Consider the following 23,857-nt stretch of genomic DNA (forward strand, 5'->3'; position numbering starts at 1 on the left):
TAAAGAGATGTAGCAAGATAGATGGGCTTCTCTTTCATCGGGAAACCAAATTGTCGTAATGCAAGCTCCCGGTTATAGTTGATTCCACCCCGGGTACCAAGAAGAGGTACATTAAGAAACTTTCCACCACCGAAGATAATTTCTTTGACCCTAGCGGCCGGAGTGAACCAAACCACTTCATTAGGGGTGAGAGCCATAATCCGCTGTGAAATAGTCCAATTATCTGGATTATCATGGAAAGACTTCGGAAGGTGCAAAATAAACCACCTGTATAGGAGAGGTACACAGCAAAGAATGTATCCACGACCCTTGCCAGATCGATCGTGAATAGCATGGTATGTGTCAGCCAGCAAAGTAGGAACTGGATTCTTGGAACGGAAGATCATAATAGCATTCATATCCACGAAGTTGTCAAGATTTGGAAAAAGGATAAGCCCATAGATGAGTAGTGCAAGAATAGCCTCGAGAGCGTCCTGACAAGTAATTTTGAGATTGGCTTTCTCAAGTAGATATTTCGAAGTGAACCCTCGGATGTGAGCCTTAGTGACAAGATTCTTGGAGACATCAGAGGTCTTAAGATAGAGATCACGGGCAATAACCAAAGGAATATGAGGATGCTCAAGACCCGTGAAAGGTGTCCCTTCGGCTATGGGTAAACCTGTCAAGGAAGAATAAGCCTCAAGAGTAGGTACCAACTGAAAGTCAGGAAAAGTGAAGCACCGATACTCCTGATCATAGAATTGCACTAGAGTGTGCACAAGCTTCTCTTCCACATTAGTCCGGAGCAAAGTAAGTAAGTCTCCATAACGGTGTCGGAAACCGGTCGGATCCTTGATCTTGAGTGCCAAATCTCTCAAGCTAGCCAAATCAACCTTCATGAACTTGTAGGACTTAGTCTTCCCCATTCCTACAATGTTTACAAATTCAATTTGTCTAAGCCCTTCGATAAATGCATGGAAAAAAAAGTTTATGCATGTATGCATGCATGCATGATCACATTCAAGTACGGAGAGAACATGGTGGGTTAAGATTTAAAGTCAAGGAGTCATGGGTGGACACGGTGTCCGGTGATACTAGGGTTTTGGGTAATAGTAACCGGGTTCTAAAAGGTTCCCAAGTCGCAACCTCTCTCACGTATATCATGGTGCCACGAGACAAACACTCGCTCCATGATTATTCGCGAGAAGGTCTAACTTGAGTGTAGTATCGCGTGACGACTAATACTCGAGGCAACACTCGGTTTAGCCACCGCACTACATCTTAGAAAAGGCCATGGATGGGTTTGGTTATCTACGGTCCATAGCGTCATAGAACAATTGGAAGTAAAGTGCCTAAACGCGACAAACACGCGCCGGCAACATCACCCCCAAAATGCCTCAGCTATGTGGGATTGATCACATAACCCAATACACGAGGCAACCCTCGGATTGAATGGTCGATTATATCCCCCCTAATCCTAAGTTTACTCAACCCGGGTGTAGGACTTTAATATTCTCACCCCCACACATTTGCAAAAAATTAAGCAAATAAGCAAGTATAGCAAGAAACAAGTAAAGCGTAAGCGTAAGAAATAAAGACTAGGCGTAACTCTCAAATGTCCCCAGTGAAGTCGCCAGCTGTTTTATCTTTGTTTTTTCGGGTGTCAAACATTGATTAAGTTTGAACCTTTTTAAACTTTGATATCTCATTTTTTCTTGGGAAGGGAAAAATAAGAAAAACCCTTGAGAAATGAGGTTCGGGAGTTGTTTTCGTTATGGGAAGGTGTTAGGCACCTATAACGACTATAGTATTCTATAGGAACCGTCTTTACTTTCTACACACGCGCTTTATTTTTAAATGCTACTTGAAAATGTTATTTACACCTAAGGGTTTGCTAGGTTAAGAATTGGAGGGAGAAGAATGTGTTTGAATTTTTGTTTTATTGGACTTGGAGAAGTTTTGACTTCTTGCCTACATACCCTTTTAAGGGATCAAACTCCATGTAGTTCTCTTCCAAAAAGATGTTTTAGTTTTTGTTGGTTGATTTTAAGTTTGAAAATGGAATTTTGAAGAATTGAGATGAGAGGCCTCAAGGGCATGAGATTTAGAAAAACGTGAGGTTGAATTAGTGATTTTGGAAAAAAAAATGTCTAAGTATAGTTAAGATTCATTGAGGTTTTTCTTAAGAAAGTAAAAAGAAAATATGGAAGTTTTGACTCCCATTTATTATGAAAAAGTTTTCAAGTGAAGTTATTCACGTTTATTTGGAAAATGGATTTTTCTAAGTTTCAAGATTCCTAAACATACATCTAAAGCATACAAACCTTAAACATACATCTAAAGCATGCATACCCTAAACATACATCTAAAGTATCCATGTGAGGTGTATGCTTGTGTCGGTGAGTGTCGGTGTACATGTTTAGAGTCCATTGTCCTTTTACATCATTGGCCTAGATACACACTACTTCTTGCAAGAAAATAAAAGCATAAAGTAAAATACAAAATCCCTAGGTTTTTTACATTCTAAGTCTTTGCATGAAATTTAAATGGCAAGGAAATAAAACTAGAATATGAGGTGAGATGAGATGTGCTTATGGATGAATGAAACATGAAATAAAATGGTTAGTGGCACAAGATATAATAGCAAGAGATAAAGCAAGTAAAACCACTATAACAAAAGTGAGAAAATTATCACAAAATCAAGTAAAAACAATGCAAAAATATGTCTAAATTTATACCACAAAATGCAAAGTTCACATGACTTCTAATCCTCATAATCCAACAAATTCTCAAAGCATTAATTCAGGTTTTGCAAAGAGGATCAAAGGAATGTATCATTCTAAGCATTTTAGGAAGAAATTAGACATATCTCACATTTTTATTCACAAACAAAACTTGTAATACAAGTAACTAAACACTATTCATTAACATTCCATAAAAACATAACAAAATAGAGATAAATTCATCACAAACTCACACATCACAAATTAAGAACATATATCAAGAATTGGAATCAAGATCATGCAATTTTCACAAGCTTTTTAACATAAAACATCACAAAGTAGCAAAAAAAAATCATCACATTATTTTTTATCAAGTTTTCAGTACAAAATTAACACAAAACATCAAAAAATTAACAAGAAAAACACATGAATTTTTGTAGAATTTTCCAAAACACTTTACGCATGGCATAGGTTCAAATAGCAAAATACAGTGTGTAAACAGCAAGAAAATAAGGAAACATAGCAACGCAAGGCCCAACCCAAACAAAACAGATCCGAATTCAACTGGATGCAACAGAGACCGTAGGATTGATCCAAACGGATCAGACCCTAGATCTAACGGTGTAAAACCAAGGAACAACTAAACCGAAATGAACCGGACTGGTTCGTGTGAACCGGTCCGGTTCACAACCTATATAAACACCACGCCGGTTTTTTGATAACTTTCCTCCTTCGTTTCTCTCTCTAGGTTAAAGCTTAGAGAGAGAAGCTCTCTCTTCTCACCTCAGATCTTGACCTTCAACCTCATGTTTTCTGGAAAAAACGAAGAACGCCGATGAAGATTTCGGCGACAGTTAGGTTTCTGGTGACAGAACCGCCGCGCCGGAATCCTATTCTTGATTGTTTTTGAAAGCTTTTTTTAACCGGTGTGTTCGTCTTTTCTTCCCGAGTTTGAAAACCTAACTCGTTCTTCCTAACATTCACTGGATCGGTGTAGATCTACATCCAAACCTTTCGGTTTCAAAGTTTTTTCAAAAGCTTTCAATAATTTTTCTGAAACAAGATCCTTCGTATTTGTTCGATCTACACCGATTAGTGAAGAACACGACTCATGCAATTGAAAGCTGGAAAATAAACGGTGATTTCGAAGGTTTACCTCTTTGAATTTCGGAGATTCGAACAAAAGATTCACGAGAAAGCTTTCTGGTAAATCGTTGAACCGAAAATAAATCGGTATTCTTCTTCTTCTTCTTCACCGGTTTAATTCCACTTCTTCGATCCTCTTCTTCTCTTCCTCGAACCTCTTCTTGTGATCGCGTTTTACACTTGAATTGCAAGAAGAGAACGTGGTTCAGTGATGAAGATTCTCACAGAGAATCACTAAGAACCGATGTGATCTTCGTCGAGAATCCGTGAAAATTGGTTGAATTGATCGTATTTGAGTGTTTCAGTGATTCTGTGATGTTGAATTCAGTGTGAATTGGTGAATTTAGGTGTGGATTTGGTGATTTTTGTTGGAATTGTGGATGAAGAAAACGGTTAGGGTTTGAAGCTTGCTTCAACCTTCATCGTGTTCTTGAGTGTTTTTGGATTTTGATCTGTTTGATTTTGGAGAGAGAATGGAAAGGTGTTTGTGTGAGTTGGCGTGTAATCAATGGTTATGGCACTGTGCATTGATGACTGGCCTTTATATAGGCTGACAATTGTACCTCCAGACCAATTAGGCGCTTGCCACGTAAACCTGGACCAATCTCGTACTGAAATGACTTAAGGACCTTTCTGCAAAATTAAAAACTAAAAGGACCAATATGCAATTTTAAGAAAGGACTAAAAAATACAATTTTAAACAATCAGGGGACTAAAATGTAAATTGAAAAAAGACTTAAAAGGAAAATAAAATGAAAAAAGGACTAAAGTGAAAATAAAAATAAAATTTGGTTTAAAAAAGGGTAAATTGAATATAACGTAAAGTGAAACAAGTAAAAAACATAAAAAGGACTAAAATGAACCAAATACAAAATGAGGTACTTCAAAGTAACCTCTCTCTGTCAAAATTTTATGTGAAAAGACCAAAATGCCCCTAGGGACTAAATTGACTCAAAATGACTCCAATGCAATTTTTGAAATGTTTTTAACAGATGATTAAAGCAGGAATTTATACAAACAAATTGGAAAGACTCAGAGACAATTTACAGGGACTAAAATGAGTTTGAATGCAGGAAATGACTAAAATGCCCTTTTTCATGAATTTTTGCAAATAAGATTGAAATGAAATGCAGAAAAATAAGCAATTGATCAGAGACAATTTCAAATGACTTGAGGTGCAAGAAAAACCTTTGTATGGTTTCAAATGCGGGAAAACACAGACAAAATCACAATTGAAAAGATTTTCAAACACAGACATTAGAAATGTGCAAATAAAGCAGAGTGGAATATCAGAGTAAACTGTAACAAATAGGCAATCTCTCAAAGGTCAAAGACACATATCAGAGATAGAAAACATTTTTAGCAAATATTTTTAGGTCCAAAATTAGGATATAACACAGAGTTCTTCCATCGTGTCGGAATTCTCCAAGGATATTCAAAATTTCTCTCTTTCCCATGACCATATTTGCACCAAGCCATGAGTGTTATATTTATGTGTCTTTCTTAACAGCTTCATGTGCATTTTTCCATTCAAATTCGCAACATATGTGTTATAAATTGATGGTTTGTTAACATCTCCCTTTGCCTATCTTCGAACCAATTCGTTGCATACCTCACTCAATCATAGCCGATCGTCCTGTTGAAGCATTGCTCTCCTATCATTGGTGCTCCAACAGCCGAAAACAACAAGACTCTTTACCTTAGTCTTAGGCGTATTTGGTTGTGTCTGAACTGTTAAAGTTCTAAATTTGTAGTTTGGATTTTGCAAGGTTCTTATGAATTTCACATTTGCATGTTTTTTAGTTTTTATATTTAAGTATCATTATTTAAGTATCATTTAAGGTGCGGGCAAGCCTCCTTGACTCATATATCAGGTGTACATTACATTGTTGTAGAAGATTCTTAAATGGAAAATGTTTTGTGTACGCTTTTTGAGGATGTATACACCTTAAAATAAAGAGGAAAAAAAAAGAGTGATGAGATTGTTTACTGATGTGATAGGAGATGGATAAAGAGAAAGGGGGTATTGAATGAAGGTAGAAAAATAAATGATAAAATTAAGGTTTTGAAACCATTTGTACATAAACGTTTAATTTTTCTACATCCCGATTTGAAACCATTTAATAAAAATAGAGTCGTGCAAATGATTTCAAATGATTTGATAAGTTTTGAAACCATATGCATGGAAACATTTTCTTTGAAATTTTATCAAATCACAACTGAATTTTTAACCAGTCATGTTTGATCATTGGTTTGTAAAGTATTTTGTCCAAATTAAACTTAGAAGATTTTAAATGACATCTAAAAGGTAAGATGTGTTTGTTTCAAGGTTAACACAAACATTTTTGAAAATGTGAGGTTAGGAATTTAACATTTGTATGTTTAGTACAAATTTATAAAAATTATTTTTAGGTATTATTTACACACAAATTCTCAATTTTTATTCTCATGTTAAGAGGGTGTGAACTTTTTGTTTCCAAGAATAAAACACAATTATCGATAACTACTCAATTTTCTCTATTATTTTTCTTAATTATATTTTATATGGTTAAATATGATTTTGCACATTGAAAATTTAAAGGGACCAATTAAAAAAAAAGTTGTCCCTAAATATAAACCCTCTAAAAATTTCCAAAGACATTTATTATTCTTTTTCCAACTATATTCCTCATTAATATTACCAGTTTGTCTTCAAATATGAAAAATCAACAGTGAATACATTAATACACAAAGGATAATTTAGTAATAGTCACACACATTTCAAACAAATTTTTTACTTCAACCACTTTCTTAATACTCGCGATTTTTGTAAAGAAAAGTACTTATATAAAAATGGAAGGAGGGAGTATTTGATTTGTATTTTCAAAAAAGTTTATTTTTGTGTGTTCTTTAAAAATGTCTTTAGAACATTTGATAGCACAAACTTTTTATTATCTCACCCAAACACGCATTTTTGAGCTTAATTTTGGGCCAATTTTCAAGCTAGTAAACTTGAAGCAATTTTTACGTGACAATTTTATGATTATTAGTTTCCCATCCTATCCTATGCGTATCTCACGAGCCTTTTTTTAAAAAAAAAAAAATACCACTTTTTAGATTTTATAATCTAATAGTTTTTTTAGAGATTTTCGGATCCGAAATACGCAAACACTATAATTAACAATCAGAATCTCTCTCATCTCAGTAGTTTTAAATTTTGCTTTTAAAACCAACCAATCAACAAAGTAAAAAAATTGATAAAACTTGTCAAATAAAATAAAAAATATATAAATTCCATCACAAAATTCTAAAAATCAAATAAAGCTAATGCAATTTCTTTTTAATTTTTCTAGAAAATGAAAAATAAAATAAAAAATGAAAAATGAGTCTAAAAGAACAAATTTTAAATTTTTGAGGGTCGGTGTCCCGTAAGATGCCCCTTCTACGGGAGTCCTGATAATTTGTTTTTTTTTTTTTATAATTTTTAGAGCAATTTGATTAGATAATCTGAAAACCAGATTTTTGACCGGGACTCGACGGCAACAACTAATAATAACCTGAAATCCATATTATTTATTTATTTTTGAAAACTCGGTATTTTCCCTCTCTGACTATTTCTCGTGCATTCAAATTTTTTTTTCTTTTGCTCTTGATATTTTTCGGATTTTATTATCCAAAATGTCTTTTTCCTTTTATTTTTGGATGGAAGTTTTAATGAATTCGGCTTGTAGGATTTGGGGATGAGAAACAGAAAAAACAAGAGAGGGACCTACTTGAAGTATGTATTTAACATGCGAACGAGGGACCAATGACATTTTGCTCCGTGTCGGTATATCTTATTTGCATCCTCCCACTTGCAACCTACCAACTAAACTACTTTATTATTTTACTTACTCACGAAGACTGACTTTTCATTTTCCTTTTCCATTCAGAGCTTGAGCTTGAATTTGGTAGTAAATGGCTTCTTCATGGTTTCTCATACTGGCTTTCAAATGCCTTTATCATTTTGCATGGTATGAAAATGTATTACGTATATCCCTCCTTTATTTTCTTCATCTTTCTCATTTTTTTTCACATTATTAGTTGCATGCTGATCAATAGTACCCTTCTTTATTTTCCTTCTCTTTTCTAGGCCTCTTGTTGTCTGGTGTATCCTATGTAAGTTCTTGATCTGGCTGTTTGGTCTATTGAAATAGTTGCTACCTTTTACATTATTGTTTTGACATTTTGTTTTGTTATGCTCTTTTTTGTTTTTTGCGATTATGGTTTTTGGACAGGTGTGCTTCCGTACAAGCAATTGAAACTGACTCATATGCTGAAACTAAGGATTTGATCTCATATTGGATACTTCTTTCCTTAATTTACCTCTTTGAATATGCTTTTATGAACCTTCTTCTATGGTAAATTCTTTGTTTTCACAACCATAAGTATAATAGTGCATTTATGTATTGGTGGCGTGTTTGGCGAATTTGTTCTATTTATTTACCCTCCATCTATTGATCATTTATGAAAGAGATAAACATAAGTGAAAGAAGTAAGGTTCACTTATTAAAATTGGCGCAATGCTGAAAACAATAAAAGACTATAGTGAAACCACGGCCCAATAATCCGCCAATATAGAATTCTATCAACAAAACCACGGCCATACACTAGAAAACCACCATTCATCTCATATAAAGTACGACACCCGGAACATAAATCACTCAAACCACAACGCATGAAAAGAACAAAAAACAAGCGTGGAGGTGTCAAGTATCTCCACATTTCTCTAAGGGTTAATAGGCTTTTACCCCCTGCCATATGGGGGACTTTTGGTATACCCCTGTAAAAAAAAAACTTGGAGATTCCCCTCTGTAAAATGAAGATTCTTTGGTTTACCCCCCTCAGTGCATATGTGGCGTGCTGAGTCAGCTTTTTTTGATTGCATGGCACGCTGACTGTATAATTCTTTTAATTTTTAATTTTTTAATTACATCTCACTTATATATATCTTTTTTTTTTATTTACAATTAATTTTTTTTTGAAAAACAATTAAAAATAACTTAAAAAAAGCCTAAACTACCCCTAATGCTTTAAAAAATAAAAAAAATTATGGTTTTTTTTTTTGGAAATTATAAAAGAATTCTTAAAAAATAATATTATCTAACATTTTTGTTTTGAAAATTAAGTTCCAGAATTTTTTTTATAAAAATATATGAATTTTTAAAAAAATGTTAAAAAGATGAAATACCTAAAATACCCTTAATATTATTTTTCAATTTTTATTGGGTAAACATTGCATTTTTGCTTAATTTTTTTAAAATAATAATTAAATATAATAAAACATTTTTTTTCTCACTTATTCTCTCTTATTTTCTCTCGTCACTTTCACCTTCAACCACAATCCAGAAATTAAAAAAAAAAAGTCTAAACTCAACCCATAACCTTCATCTTCATCAACCCCAACCCAAATACTCATCACTTCAACCCAAATCTTCATCCAAAGCCTTCACTATCATCAACAATTCATATGGTTTCTCATATTCATATTCAAAATTCAAAACTCAAACCTTTAAACCTCAAATCAAGAATTCATCATCATCAAGTTTATCCCTCAAATCCAGAACTCGAAATTCTGTAAAACATACCCAACCTCTTCTTCTCTTCTTCCCTGGTTGTTCCAATGCATCAATTTTCAATTTTTTGACCGATAACAACAACACAACAGCAGCATATCATCAACAACAACATAAAAACACAGCAACAAAAAAATCTCTCAATCTCAGCAACAACAAATCCCTCAATCTCACAAACCGAACCTCAATCCCTTAAACACTAAAACTCAAATCTCTCAGAAGCACTTTCTTTCAAACCCTAAAACTCTACGGCTGTTCAATTACAGAAATTGGGGATTTGAAGAAGGAATAAAAAGAAGAGTGAAATTTTTGAAGAAGAAGAAGAAGAAGAAGAAGAAAAGGATGAAGAGAAGAGGAAGGAGTAAGAGAAGGGAACGATGGAGAGAGGAGAGAAAAGAAGGATGAAGTTTTTTTTTCGGATCCATTTTGGGAAGAAGAAGACGCTGGAAAAAAGAGAAGAAGAGGAAAAGAAGGATACGATGGAGAGAAGGGAGAAGATGATTTTTTTTTTTTTAAAGTTTTTTTTTAATTGTAAATAAAAAATAAAAAAAAAGGACATATAAATGAGTTCTACTAAAAAAAATTAAAAATTAAAAGAATTATACAGTCAGCGTGCCATGCAATCAAAAAAAGCTGACTCAGCACGCCACATATGCACTGAGGGGGTAAACCAAAGAATCTTCATTTTACAGAGGGGAATCTCCAAGTTTTTTTTTTTACAGGGGGTATACCAAAAGTCCCCTATATGACAGGGGGGTAAAAGCCTATTAACCCTTTCTCTAATCATAAAACACTCAGTCCACCACTCAATCACTTACATCAAATCACTGATATATTTACTTAAAGAGGAGTACTAGCAAAGCGACATACGTTCCAATACACTCTCTCCTGTTAATTGAAATTCATGAGTCCCACCAAATTTACATGGGACCACATGAATTTCAACCGATAGGAGAAAGTGTGTTGCCAACATTATTCTTTCTTGAATTATTATTCGCATTGACATGTCAGTGTCACTACTTCATAGCTCAGTTCAACCCTTCTAACAAATAATTGTGCCCAATAGTTAAAAATTGAAATAGGAGCAAATACTATTATACTAATACTAATTATTAATCATCAATAATGTATAATAATTTTTTTTAAGAAAATAATGTATAATAATTATTACAATTAGTATATCCCTAATTTCATATAATTGAACCATCACTTCAACAATCAAATGTATAATCACCAAAAACATCACATAACCCAAAATCATACTAATTTTTTTTTAGTAAATTAAACAAACCCAATTAAGAAACGAAGAAAAAGAAGAAGAAGAGAGATAAACCTGTAAGGAGTATGAGAGAAGGAATCACGAGTAGTGAGACGAAATTCAGAGAAAACAAAAGCGACATGAAGAAGACACTCGAAGGCATAGCCACAGAGCCATAACCTGAGAGGAGTGGAAGGACGCTCGGAGAAAGTGGAGAGGATGACGGCGGCGGCAACCACCACAAAAGCGAGGTTCCAGACCATGTCGACCACCAACACCGCCCTTGAATAGACGCATGCTCCGTCGTCATCATCGTTCTCCGATCGAGCCATGCGGAGGAGAGGGTTGAGAGTTCCGACAGTGATGACCTGGCGTTGTTGCTGTTCTTGTTCAGGTTGCTGTCTTTCTTTTTTTTTTTTTTTTTTTTTTTTGGTACAAGGTTGCTGTCTTTCTTCCATGCTGTGATGTTTTTTTTCTTTTGCTCTTGATATTTTTCTGATTTTATTATCCAAAATGTCTTTTTCCTTTTATTTTTGGACGGAAGTTTTAATGAATTCGGCTTGTAGGATTTGGGGATGAGAAGCAGAAAAAACAAGAGAGGGACCTACTTGAAGTATGTATTTAACATGCGAACGAGGGACCAATGACATTTTGCTCCGTGTCGGTATATCTTATTTTCATCCTCCCACTTGCAACCTACCAACTAAACTACTTTATTATTTTACTTACTCACGAAGACTGACTTTTCATTTTCCTTTTCCATTCAGAGCTTGAGCTTGAGCTTGAATTTGGTAGTAAATGGCTTCTTCATGGTTTCTCATACTGGCTTTCAAGTAGGGGTGTTCATGGTTCTAAACTGCATTGGAACTGAACCACATTAATGGATACAATTCAGTTTTTAAAACCACTTTAAAAAAAACTGGTTTATTTTTCAAACCAGTTCCAGTTCGGTTTAAAACCGGTTCAGAACCGGTTTACAGTTTTGAACCGGTTTATTTATTTCGAACCAGTTTCGAACCGGTTTACAGTTTTAAACCAGATTATTCTTGAACTGGTTTTCAAACTGGATTTTAGTCATTGTTTATTAGGATCTCCTTTTTCAAAACAACTTATTTACGTAAAACAACTTATTAGGATCTCCTTTTTCAAAATAACTTATTCAAAATAACTTATTTATGCAAAACAGCTTATTACGATATCTTTTTTCAAAAAAACTTATTCAAAACAACTTATTTACGTAAAACAGCTTATTAGGATCACTTTTTACAAAATAACTTATTCAAAACAGCTTATTTATGCAAAACAACTTATTAGTATCTCTTTTTTCAAAATAACTTATTCAAAACAACTTATTTATGCAAAACAACTTATTAGTATCTCTTTTTTCAAAACAAATTATTCAAAACAACTTATTTATGCAAAACAGCTTATTAGGATCCCCTTTTTCAAAACAAATTTTTCAAAACAACTTATTTATGCAAAACAGCTTATTAGGATCTCCTTTTTCAAAACAAATTTTTCAAAACAGCTTATTTATGCAAAACAGCTTATTAGTATCTCTTTTTTCAAAATAACTTATTCAAAACAACTATTGATGCATAAGTTATTTTGAAAAAAGTGATCCTAATAAGCTATTTTGCATAAATAAGCTGTTTTGAATAAGTTATTTTGTAAAAAGTGATCCTATTAAGCCGTTTTACGTAAATAAGTTGTTTTGAATAATTTATTTTGAAAAAAGTGATCCTAATAAGCCGTTTTACGTAAATAAGCTGTTTTGAATAAGTTTTTTTTGAAAAAAGAGATCCTAATAAGTCGTTTTGCATAAATAAGCTGTTTTGAATAAGTTTTTTTGAAAAAAGTGATCCTAATAAGCTATTTTGCGTAAATAAGCTGTTTTGAATAAGTTATTTTGTAAAAAGTGATCCTAATAAGCCGTTTTACGTAAATAAGCTGTTTTGAATAAGTTTTTTTGAAAAAAGATATCGTAATAAGCTGTTTTGTGTAAATAAGCTGTTTTGAATAAGTTTTTTTTGAAAAAAGAGATCCTAATAAGTCGTTTTGCATAAATAAGCTGTTTTGAATAAGTTATTTTGAAAAAAGTGATCCTAATAAGCTGTTTTGTGTAAATAAGCTGTTTTGAATAAGTTTTTTTTTGAAAAAAGAGATCCTAATAAGTCGTTTTGCATAAATAAGCTGTTTTGAATAAGTTATTTTGAAAAAAGTGATCCTAATAAGCTATTTTGCGTAAATAAGTTGTTTTGAATAAGCTGTTTTTGAAAAAGGGATCCTAATAAGTTGTTTTTCATAAATAAGTTGTTTCGAATAAGCGGTTTTTTATAAAAAGAGATCCTAATAAGCTGTTTTGCATAAATAAGTTGTTTTGAATAAGCAGTTTTCGAAAAAAATGTCCTAATAAAATTTTAAATTATTTTTATATATTAAATTATTTAATTAAAAATTAATATAAAAATTTGAAGAAAAGAAAGTGTACTAAAAAAATATGGTTCAAATATATTAAACTGGTTCCGAACCGGTTTTAAACTTGAACTGAATTGTTTTTGAATTTATGGTTCAGTTCATAAACCATTTAAATGGTGCAGTTTTTTTTGGTCCAGTTTGGTTCAGTTTATGGATACAATTCAGTTAACCACATTTTTTGCACACCCCTACTTTCAAATGCCTTTATCATTTTGCATGGTATGAAAATGTATTACTTATATCCCTCCTTTATTTTCTTCATCTTTCTCATTTTTTTCACATTATTAGTTTCATGCTGATCAATATTACCCTTCTCTTTTCTAGGCCTCTTGTTGCTCTGGTGTATCCTATGTAAGTTCTTGATCTGGCTGTTTGGTCTATTGAAATAGTTGCTACCTTTTACATTATTGTTTTGACATTTTGTTTTGTTATGCTCTTTTTTGTTTTTTGCGATTATGGTTTTTGGACAGGTGTGCTTCCGTACAAGCAATTGAAACTGACTCATATGCTGAAACTAAGGATTTGATCTCATATTGGATACTTCTTTCCTTAATTTACCTCTTTGAATATGCTTTTATGAACCTTCTTCTATGGTAAATTCTTTGTTTTCACAACCATAAGTATAATAGTGCATTTATGTATTGGTGACGTGTTTGGCGAATTTGTTCTATTTATTTACCCTCCATCTATTGATCATTTATGAAAGAGATAAACATAAGTGAAAGAAGTAAGGTTCACTTATTAAAATTGGCGGCACTGATCTATCACTTGTGTCTATGTCTCTCGTAAAAGGATAATTACCGGAAGAGGGTAGATAAATGATAGCACTTGTGTAATTGAGGTGCCAATGTCATGTGATATTGGCCAACCAAAATGTGACACGTATCAGTTGTCACATTGTAGTCGGCCAATGTCACATGGCATTGGGACCACAATGTCTCACAAGTGCTACCCGTAGATAAATGGAGTAAATCTGAACTTGATTTTATTGAACCTACTTATTTATTACTTGCTAAAGCCACGGTGACAATGTTATTTCGCCAAATTAACCGGCAATATTTCTATGAATCATCCAAGTTCGTTTTTTTACTCTGAGAATGAGTACCTGATTGAACTTGATCTTAATCAATGCACATTTAATGTGCTAAATTTTTAGTAGAGATTAAGGCATGAAATCCTTTTAGTACCTGATTGAACTTGACATCAGGTTTCAGCTCTGGCCGTACACTAAGCTAATGATCATCTTCTGGCTCATCATACCGGACTTTGGACGAGCTTCTTATGTTTATAATAAGCTTATTCACTCCATGAAACCGCAAATAGTCAGCTGGGGGTTAAATAGCTTCTGGAAGAAGTGGTTTTTTGAGAAAGATAACTTTTTAATGCATGCAGAGAGATATATGAAAGAGAATGGAACTGAAGCCTTAGAGAAACTCATTGCTAGCAAGGTAAACAGCTATGTTGCATTACGCTGCATAAAAATTGGAGTGCAAACCCAACATATTATAAAAATGTCAAACTACTACAACTCTAGAAAAATTATGTGGGTGTTTTTACATCTACATCGGCAGTTGAAAATTTTAGCTAATTTATCATATTGTAGAACACAATGTGTAGGCCTGATGCAGAAGTGACAAATGAAATTTCAGCTACCGATGATAAAGAAATGTTAAAGGTAAAGTTTTGATGTTAAGTCATTTGTGAAATTAATATAGTTCTTGCCACTAGTTCTTCTATGAGTCAATTCTACCTTTCTTAGTCTCATGGTGACATTTAGAGTACTAATGAGAGAGGGTCTTTGTGCAGACAAATGGAGAAAGGCTCCAAACAGAGCAAAAAGATATCAAAGGTTTGGAAGCTATTGACAAAAAAGAAATTCCTGCAACCAAGCAAGTAAGGCCTCATTCATATATTCACTCAAAATAGAAATCCCCCAAGGACAAATTAAAGTTTTAGACTTGTGACATGCTAAGACGTCATTTGTGAAATGTTTAGGCTTTTAAGAACAGTTAATGATATCACACTTGTTTGAAGTATAGATATTCAGATTGAATTATCTTCTCCCTTTGTATGCATGAGTAATAATAACCATAGATATATGTTGAAAATGTTCGAAAATGTTTATTCTTCCAATTATATTGGGTTGTTTGTATGAAGTACTTAGTCTCTATGCGTATATTTGGATGTTGCAGGATATAATTTTTATTGGGTTGATTCCTGTCACAGTGGAAACCAAAGGAACAGCAGAGAGTGAAAGAGCTGGTGGAGAAGTTGGAGAAGTTCCTCGGAGTTCTACACAGAAGGGAGTGCAGAGAGAGTGGACTTGTGCTATATGTTTGGTAACAACATCGCGTGAGAAAGACTTGATTTCCCACCTTAATGGAAGGAAACACAGGGTTGCTGGTGAAGCTTTAATAGCAAACAAGCAACCTACCCAGCAGAAGCAAAAGGATGCAGAAGCGACAACAAATAAAACCATAGCTACTGATAATAAAAAAATACCCAAGGTAAAGTTTTGATGTGCAGTGTTGTGAAATTAATATACATTTTCTGCTACAAGTTCTTGTATGAGTCCAATTCTGCACGTCCCAGCCTCATGGTGACATTTAGAGTACTTAATGAGAGAGCTTCTTGTGCAGAAAAATGGAGAAAGACTCCAAACAGAGAACAAGGGCACCGAGTATGTGGAGGCTATTGATAAAAAAGAAATTCCTGCAACCAAGCAAGTAAGGATTCATTCATATATTCATTTAAAATAGAAATCTTCCAAGGGCAAATTAAAATTTTAGACCAGAGTTGAGGCATGCTAAAAGGTCATTTGTGAAAGTTTTAGGCTTACAAGTGCGCACGCGCGCGAGTGTGTGTGTGTGTGTAAATTGTATGGATGTGGTCATGAATTTGTTGAATTGTTGTTGGTACTAGAGAATGTATGCTAATATTGTTGCAAGTCAAAAAGCATCATCAACCATAGTAGAAACCAAAGGAATCGATGGCAGTGACACAGCTGGTGGAGAGGTTCCTCAGAGTTCTACCGCTACACAGAAGGATGTGCAGAAAGAGTGGACTTGTGCTTTATGTTTGGTAACAACTTCGAGCCAGATAACCTTGAATTCCCACATTAATGGGAGGAAACACAGAGCTGCTTGTGAAGCAGCTTTGAAAGCAAAGAAACAACCTGCTCCGCAGAAGAACCTTTCAGAACCCTTTAGGATGATTAATTCCAAATTAATATGTAAAGTCTGTAATGTTATGCTTCCAAGTGAGGAGTATATGGCATCTCACATAAATGGGTGGAAGCACTTGTCTAAAATTCAAAGTTGGTAGTTTTGATAACCATAGCGTAGGGACATTTTGCTTGAAAGTTGAAAAGCAAATTGGGGTAGCAAAGCTTGTTGACTGATATTAAGTGTACCAAAACATTGCTGATTCTTAAATGGAAACTGCTTTATTAGTTTGAGTATTGCTATTTGGTTTGACAAATAATTATAACAAAAGGCAAGAATCACTTCGTGTAAATATTTTAAGGAGTCAACAAACTCTTAATTTGCTATTTTGCAGAAAACACAGGTATAGACCAATCTTGCGTGTTTGTATTAACACGTGTAATTGTTCTTCATTACAAATACCATTCTCCTATTAGTTTTGATAGCATTTTCATAAATCAACGTGAAGAGTTTCTTTGAAATTTTATCCAATTACATATATGACTTACTATTTTTACCCACACGTCCTGTATTTGTGTGTATATATTGATCCTATTTTTACCATTTGCAGGATATTCCTGTCACACCTAAAATTGCACCAAGTCAAAATGCATCATCAGCCACAGTGGAAACGAAAGGAGCAGCAAAGAGTGATGCTGCTTTGAAAGCAAAGAAGCAACCTGCTTCGCAGAAGGTGAACATCTATCAGTCCAAAGAGGAGGAGAAACAGAAAAATGTTAGCAATAAGTTCAATTCCAATGTTAAGAGTGGAGCCTATATTCTTAAGAAAGGATTGAAGGGAACAGTAGTGATGGATGATAAGGGACGCATAATGTAGAGTCTGTGATGTTGTCCTTCTTAGTGAGGCCAATGTGGTCTCTCACATGAATGGGAAGAAGCATTTGGCAAAAATGCAAAGCAAAGTTGATAGTTTAAATAACTTTAAGGACATTGGCATTGCTTGAAGTTAAATTGAAAGGGAGTCGAGGTAGCAAGCCTCCTTGACTCATGTTGATATACCAGGTGTACATTACATTGCTGCAGAGAACTCTTAAATGAAAATGCATAATAATAGTTTTGAAAGCATTTGCATGAAACCCTTTTTTTATTGAAATTTAATACTAATAGTTTGGTCATCCGGTCTGTGGTCGTTGCTCTTTTCTGTAGCTTCTGTACAATTATTTGTTATAGATGAAAAATTAAGAGATTATGGTATTTCAGTCAGAGAAAGGAAAGACCTTCAAGTTTAGTTTTTGCACCCTTGGGGTTAGTATGAAATATTCTGTAACAAATAGTGGTGTTCAATCTTAAATATGTTACCTGAGGTGGACTTCTATAAAAATAAAATAATTAAAACTAGCAAAAGGATGACAGTCGCTGCTATTAGTTGTCCGTTTATGTTGAAATATGATGCACATTTCTAGATATTTCTAGAATACATTAGAGAAAACTAGAACAAGCTTAAAGTTATTATATATTTCTAGATTGTTCCATTAATGTCTAGGTTAAGTTGTAGCCTAGAAACATCCATAATATTCTAATGTAGAAAAGGCAAATAAAGGCCTAGATTATTCTAGTTATAGAAACATCTATAAGCACCTATAAATAGACTTATATGGGTGCAATTGTATTCAAGCCTTTAAGCATTTGAGATGCAATGTCAATAATATTGAAGGCTTCACCATATCACTAATGTATCTCCGCCTACAATATGCTCATCACTAATGTGTGTCCCTACCACTAGCTCCCTCACGCTCTATATTTTCCAACAGTGGTATCAGAGCTGCGTTCGGTCATTAACAGGGCGTAGCAAAATATGACCTCGTGTCACCAACTATATGTTCTTCTATAACACGAATTCTTCAAAAGTAGAAATTCTCAGTCTATGACTCAAACACAAAAGGAGTACATGTAGCCACAAGGCTCTACTCTGTTTGAGTTCAAACAAAAACTAAGAAGGCTATAGAGGAGTTCAGGTAGCCTAACAGCCCGATCCTCTAAAGTTCAAGTCCGACTAATGTCGAAGACCTATGGCGAATAAGACACTCAAGTTCGAATAGAGCACAAGTCCAGGCAATAAATATAAATGGAGACCTGTGACCTCTGATGCTTAACTTGAGTACAAGCATAGGTAACTACTAGAGCAAGAATGAGTCCCTGTCAAGAATCTACTACATGAGTGACAAGGAGACTCACAAGCAATTATGAACAAGAAATTCTCCCTGTCAGAAATCTTCAACAATGTCGACAAGGAGATTCACATGCAACTAAGGAGGAAGAATGGTCCATGCAGAAGTCTTCATCAAGACCAATAACAAATATCATGGCAAGAGGTGGCACAAATTTTCTATCATGTCAAATTGATCAACTATGAAGAGTTTCAATGCAGGAGGAGATGATAACACAAAACTATGTTTGAGCAACTACGTACTACATTGGAAGTTTTCGAAATATGCATCAAGGAGGAGTGTTGAAATATGATGCACATTTCTAGATATTTCTAGAATACATTAGAGAAAACTAGAACAAGCTTAAAGTTATTATATATTTCTAGATTGTTCCATTAATGTCTAGGTTAAGTTGTAGCCTAGAAACATCCATAATATTCTAATGTAGAAAAGGCAAATAAAGGCCTAGATTATTCTAGTTCTAGAAACATCTATAAGCACCTATAAATAGACTTATATGGGTGCAATTGTATTCAAGCCTTTAAGCATTTGAGATGCAATGTCAATAATATTGAAGGCTTCACCATATCACTAATGTATCTCCTCCTACAATATGCTCATCACTAATGTGTGTCCCTACCACTAGCTCCCTCATGCTCTATATTTTCCAACAATTTATCTTAAATTTTGGAAGAATTAATTCTGATACAATTGACACAAATAATTAATTTTAAATACCCCTAAAAAAATTATTTGAAAGAGTGAGGTTAAAAAGTTGAGTCATGTTTGATAATGATATTTTTTAGGGCAAATTACACTCACCTCCCTTGAGAATATAACATAACTTGTCCAAAACATAGTAAATGTGCCCTTGAAATCCATATCATCTTGCAGCGGGTACGAACGAACACTTGCTGGAATGTCCATCCAGCTACTAGCTTGTCATACCAATTTGTTAATCTGAAACAAATAAGGATTGAGATGAGACATAATGTCTCAGTGAGTTCTACCTAACCCTAGGCTATAGGTAACCTCGGGGAAACCTACGATCACCACGTGTCTACAATACAACCTGACGGTTGATTATACGTGTGTGGTCATGCTTGCCTAGACGGTCGTGCTTACTAGATCCGTCGTAGGTTCATCTTAACTTGTTATAGGTCTTGCTTACTTCTTACGTGTCATGGCGGAAGAGGGGATCCTAAGTCCGCTATGCCAAGATATGATAAATACATCAAGGCCTAAACATAACATATTCATGACACGATTCCTATACCGGACGATTAAGGGAAACCTAAGATCGTCATCAGCTTGTCATTCATAACTTGTTCTATTCCATAACTTATATGTATCTAACGTCGTATCATAATCATACATACATAATCATTCATACATAAATGTTAGCGTTAAACAAACATTATTATCTTGATTTATTTTACGGAGAGCCCCGGGTGGAGTAATCCAGAGAACAATCCCATACATAACCGATGAATACCTAGCTAAGGCACCTCAGATTCCCTCAGTGAAGTGCGGGCCCCCCTTGCGGAGCTTATCTCGTTCTCACAACATGCACCTACGTCTTACATATTCATTTACCACGGATCCTTAAGCGATGCCATAAACATATGTGGTAAACTACGCATACCTTATAGTCTTAATCATACATACGTGTAGGGTTAACCTATACATACTTACTCGCTTACCACAGGTCCGTGATCTACCCGTTTAGCGGTAAACTACCTATATAGTCATTCTCATTCATAGTGAAGGGTTTAACTTATCTAATCACGACTTAACATGCTTGCATGGTCATTCTAGTTCATGTGCGAAGAGAATACACTAAACACTTCGCGTCTTAACATACATAGGACTCATGCAAAGCATTCTAGTTATCGACAAACTATGTCAAGGCTCTACATTCATTCCCTTCCTTAAGGATTAGTTTACTACCCGACTTATATTATATCATTCTCTCGTATGCCATGCTTTACCAACATGTTAAATACTTGCTTCATTCTCAAGAAAACCTTTTAAAAGATTATTAAATAGGACCTTGGTTTGAGGGGTTTACTTTCATAAAAAGACTGCACAAAGAAAATCTGATGCGAAAAGGCCAAAACTGCCCGAAACGAGCCAACAATGGGTTTTGGCACAGCTAGCTCGCCTAAGCGAGTGTGAGGCGAGTAGGTGGCGAGCAAAACATGCTTGTTGTGCTGTTTACTCGCCATGGCGAGTACTAGCTCGCCCCGGCGAGTTGTGACAGTCCAGAACTTGTAAAAATGGCATTTTTGGCTCAAAAACCTCAAAACCAAGTGATCCAATGTATATTTGAACTTATTTGATCATAGGATACTTAGAAAACATTCATATGACAAGTATTCACATGTTTAGCAAGCATGGCATAAAAAGGGCAACTAATCTCATACATAAAACCCTAGTTTCATTCATGATTTCCTTACATAGATAAACACATAATCCCAAGGGTGGAAAAACTATCTATAGAACTCACATAATTCGGCCATAATAAGCTTCCATGCATCAACTTCACTTCACATCATCAAACCCTAACTCTTGATCTTGATTCACCAATTCCATGAAACATGCTCAACATAAGCTTCCAAGCTCAAGAAACCAAAGTCCTAGCTTCTTGATCAAAAACCAAACCCTAGCTTCATGAAGGAGAAGAGAATTGAAGCTCAAGCATGAATCCAAGGTTAATAGTTGCTTCTTGCACAAAAGATCATCAAACTTCATGCTTGATTTCCACTTGAAAAGATTGTGAAAGTTTGGGGGAAGAAGAGTGAGGAAAGGGGGCGATGGAGAAGGAGGAGAAGATTTCTTCTCTGAAACCCTATAGAGAGAAAGGATAAGAATTGTGAAGATATTTTGGGCCAAAATCACATAAATACCCCCTATGCGTGAAAGTACCAAAATGCCCTTCGTCTTAAACGTGCTTATACGACACTGATACTTGACTCGTGTTTGCATGTCATTTCGTAATAAACATTTCCATCATTCTTATTTTCCTTAAATATTTGTCATTTGACACGTTAATGGGTAATATACCAATAATCCTCGAAATTTAGAAATTACTTACCAATCGTTGTGTTTAAAATATACCATCTCTGGTCTTAGTCATACAAAGTCTGATCATACACTCTCAAAAGAGTTCAACATATACTTTCCTCATCAAAGCATGTAATTCATCATGTTTCTTAATCTGCATATAACCGAATATAGTCTTCTTAATCTTGATATCCTCCTCAGAATCTAGAGTTATCTTAGAACATCGTGATTATAACTTACCCTTGCTACATGTGTATTGGTTGTCTCGGATCCATATCTTATTCGCTTAGTAGTAACCATTCGTATAAGTAACATATCATTAATCGGAACACTCAGGATTTGCCTTTCAACTGGGGTCCTTCTAGAATCCAGGTTTGCCCTGCAGTGCTCGATTGCATCAAAAGCATCTTATCATGCATACACACAATCCATACTTAATCTTCCTTACTGTACCTTGAGACTTATTCCTTTTTCTTGTGTTAGTTATCCAACGATTCATGCAATTCTCTTATCTCATCTCAGAGTCTTAGGAAATCTTCTGATCTCATTACAATCTCATTGAACCCGATTTCATGGGGAACTCTTATAACTTGGCATAGGGAAGTGAAATCAAATATGCCAATACGTCTAACATCCATTAACCAGTCTTTTAGCTTGCATGCTCTTGAATTCTTCCAACTTAAACTACTTGCACTTGAATACTCTCATCAAAACTTGTACGTCTCATAAGACCATTCGAAGAACCTTATTGTTCACTTTGTGAAACCTTATTTTCCATAGTATCTTACATACTCTCAAGTGCCGCATCTTGTTAGATGATAACTATACTTGTTCCAACATATTACTTTATTTTATTTTTTTTAAATATTGATATACGGGTTCTTGGTACGAATAAATGCATGACTTTTTAAAAGAACATTACGAAACCAAACCCATGATGGTACTGCAGAACCACAGGACGAGTTACTATATATTTTGAAAAAAGTTTACAGCTCGCCCCAAATTCGTAAATGATGAGTTGGTCCTGAAGTCCGCACGTCTTAAGTGAGCTTATTCTCTTATGACGTGTGTCGTTGGTTTCGGAATATAAAAATATCATATTTCTAAATAAATTTCGTTTCCAAGTCCCTTAATACTTGTCTTAATCTTAAGAGTTATAAAATCGTGGTTTGACATTTTCGTAGCAAGTATCGTCATCACTTAACAAGCATAGCATATGAGGGTATGAATTCCATCGTGCATAACTCAAGAATCGTGACTCCTTTCATGGTAAAAATTCTTGAACTTCAACAGTGAATTCTTTCCTATTCTTTCTTAGCTTACATGCATATCTCGGACATACGTTACTGCATAACGTAAATCATGTAGGATCCTTGTCCCACATGACAATATTGGTTATCACACTTGATGACTTGATGTTTACTTTGAGTCATATGAAGAAACCTTCCAAATCATACATGTTTTTCTCTTGTCGTAACATACACTCTTTTTGTTCTTGCGCGTATTTGACATCACCAACTAGGTAACCCGATTACTGCATTTGCGGCCACTCCAGCCTTTCTTATCTTACTTAGGTGAAAACACATCCATTATACTTTTATCATGTCTATCACGGACTGTATAAGTCTCATTACTTTACTTGACGTTTCATGAACTCCTCACTCATCTCATAATGCTTCCCACTAAAGCTGTATTACTACACTTGACATTCCTTACCATTCCTCACGAAGATTTTTACTTCATCATCCCTAAACCTTCTGGACTTAATTAAGACTCTTACCGACTTAACTTCGGCTGCGCTACTTTGATTTCCACCTGTTGGCTTTAACCAATACTCTAATCCGTTGAGACGAGTGAAACTTCACACTCCTTTTTACCATATGATTACTATCTTCTTGAACTCTTCTCAAAACTCCCCATGTTGCAACCAACGCTGTAACCTTACACTTCTCATTGCTTTGTAAGATTAAATCCCATGATAGGCTTATCGTATACTCATATTACTTTCCTTATAGATAGACCTTACATACTTACTGATTGGGTTTAATTCCTGACATATCAATACCATACTTAAACTTGTTCCTGAGTAGCCTTGACTCATAGTGCACATCCTTGTTACTACATAATTACCATTTCCATGGTAGACTCATCATGTACTGGTACATGCCTTTCATGAATATCCAAAATTGCTTCTTCGTATTCTCACATGCTACGCTTTACTTAATCATACCAATGCTTGCTC

General features: G+C 34.5%; 1 protein-coding gene across 1 annotated transcript; it reads left to right on the forward strand.

Annotated features, from left to right (window-relative positions):
* The first annotated feature begins 7,691 nt into the window (after positions 1-7,691).
* LOC146915991 (uncharacterized) lies at positions 7,692-17,611 on the forward strand. The gene is given in 12 exon segments (XM_085721508.1): positions 7,692-7,840; positions 13,503-13,529; positions 13,649-13,771; positions 14,386-14,626; positions 14,782-14,853; positions 14,985-15,071; positions 15,371-15,685; positions 15,818-15,904; positions 16,101-16,498; positions 16,746-16,764; positions 16,953-17,203; positions 17,205-17,611. Coding segments are annotated over 12 exon segments (1,818 nt in total). The 5' UTR covers positions 7,692-7,784; the 3' UTR covers positions 17,347-17,611.
* Positions 17,612-23,857: the final 6,246 nt, after the last annotated feature.

This window comes from Medicago sativa, chromosome 6 (assembly GCF_051527215.1).
Source record: "Medicago sativa cultivar Bolivia chromosome 6, Bolivia_mono, whole genome shotgun sequence".
Lineage (NCBI taxonomy): Eukaryota > Viridiplantae > Streptophyta > Magnoliopsida > Fabales > Fabaceae > Medicago > Medicago sativa.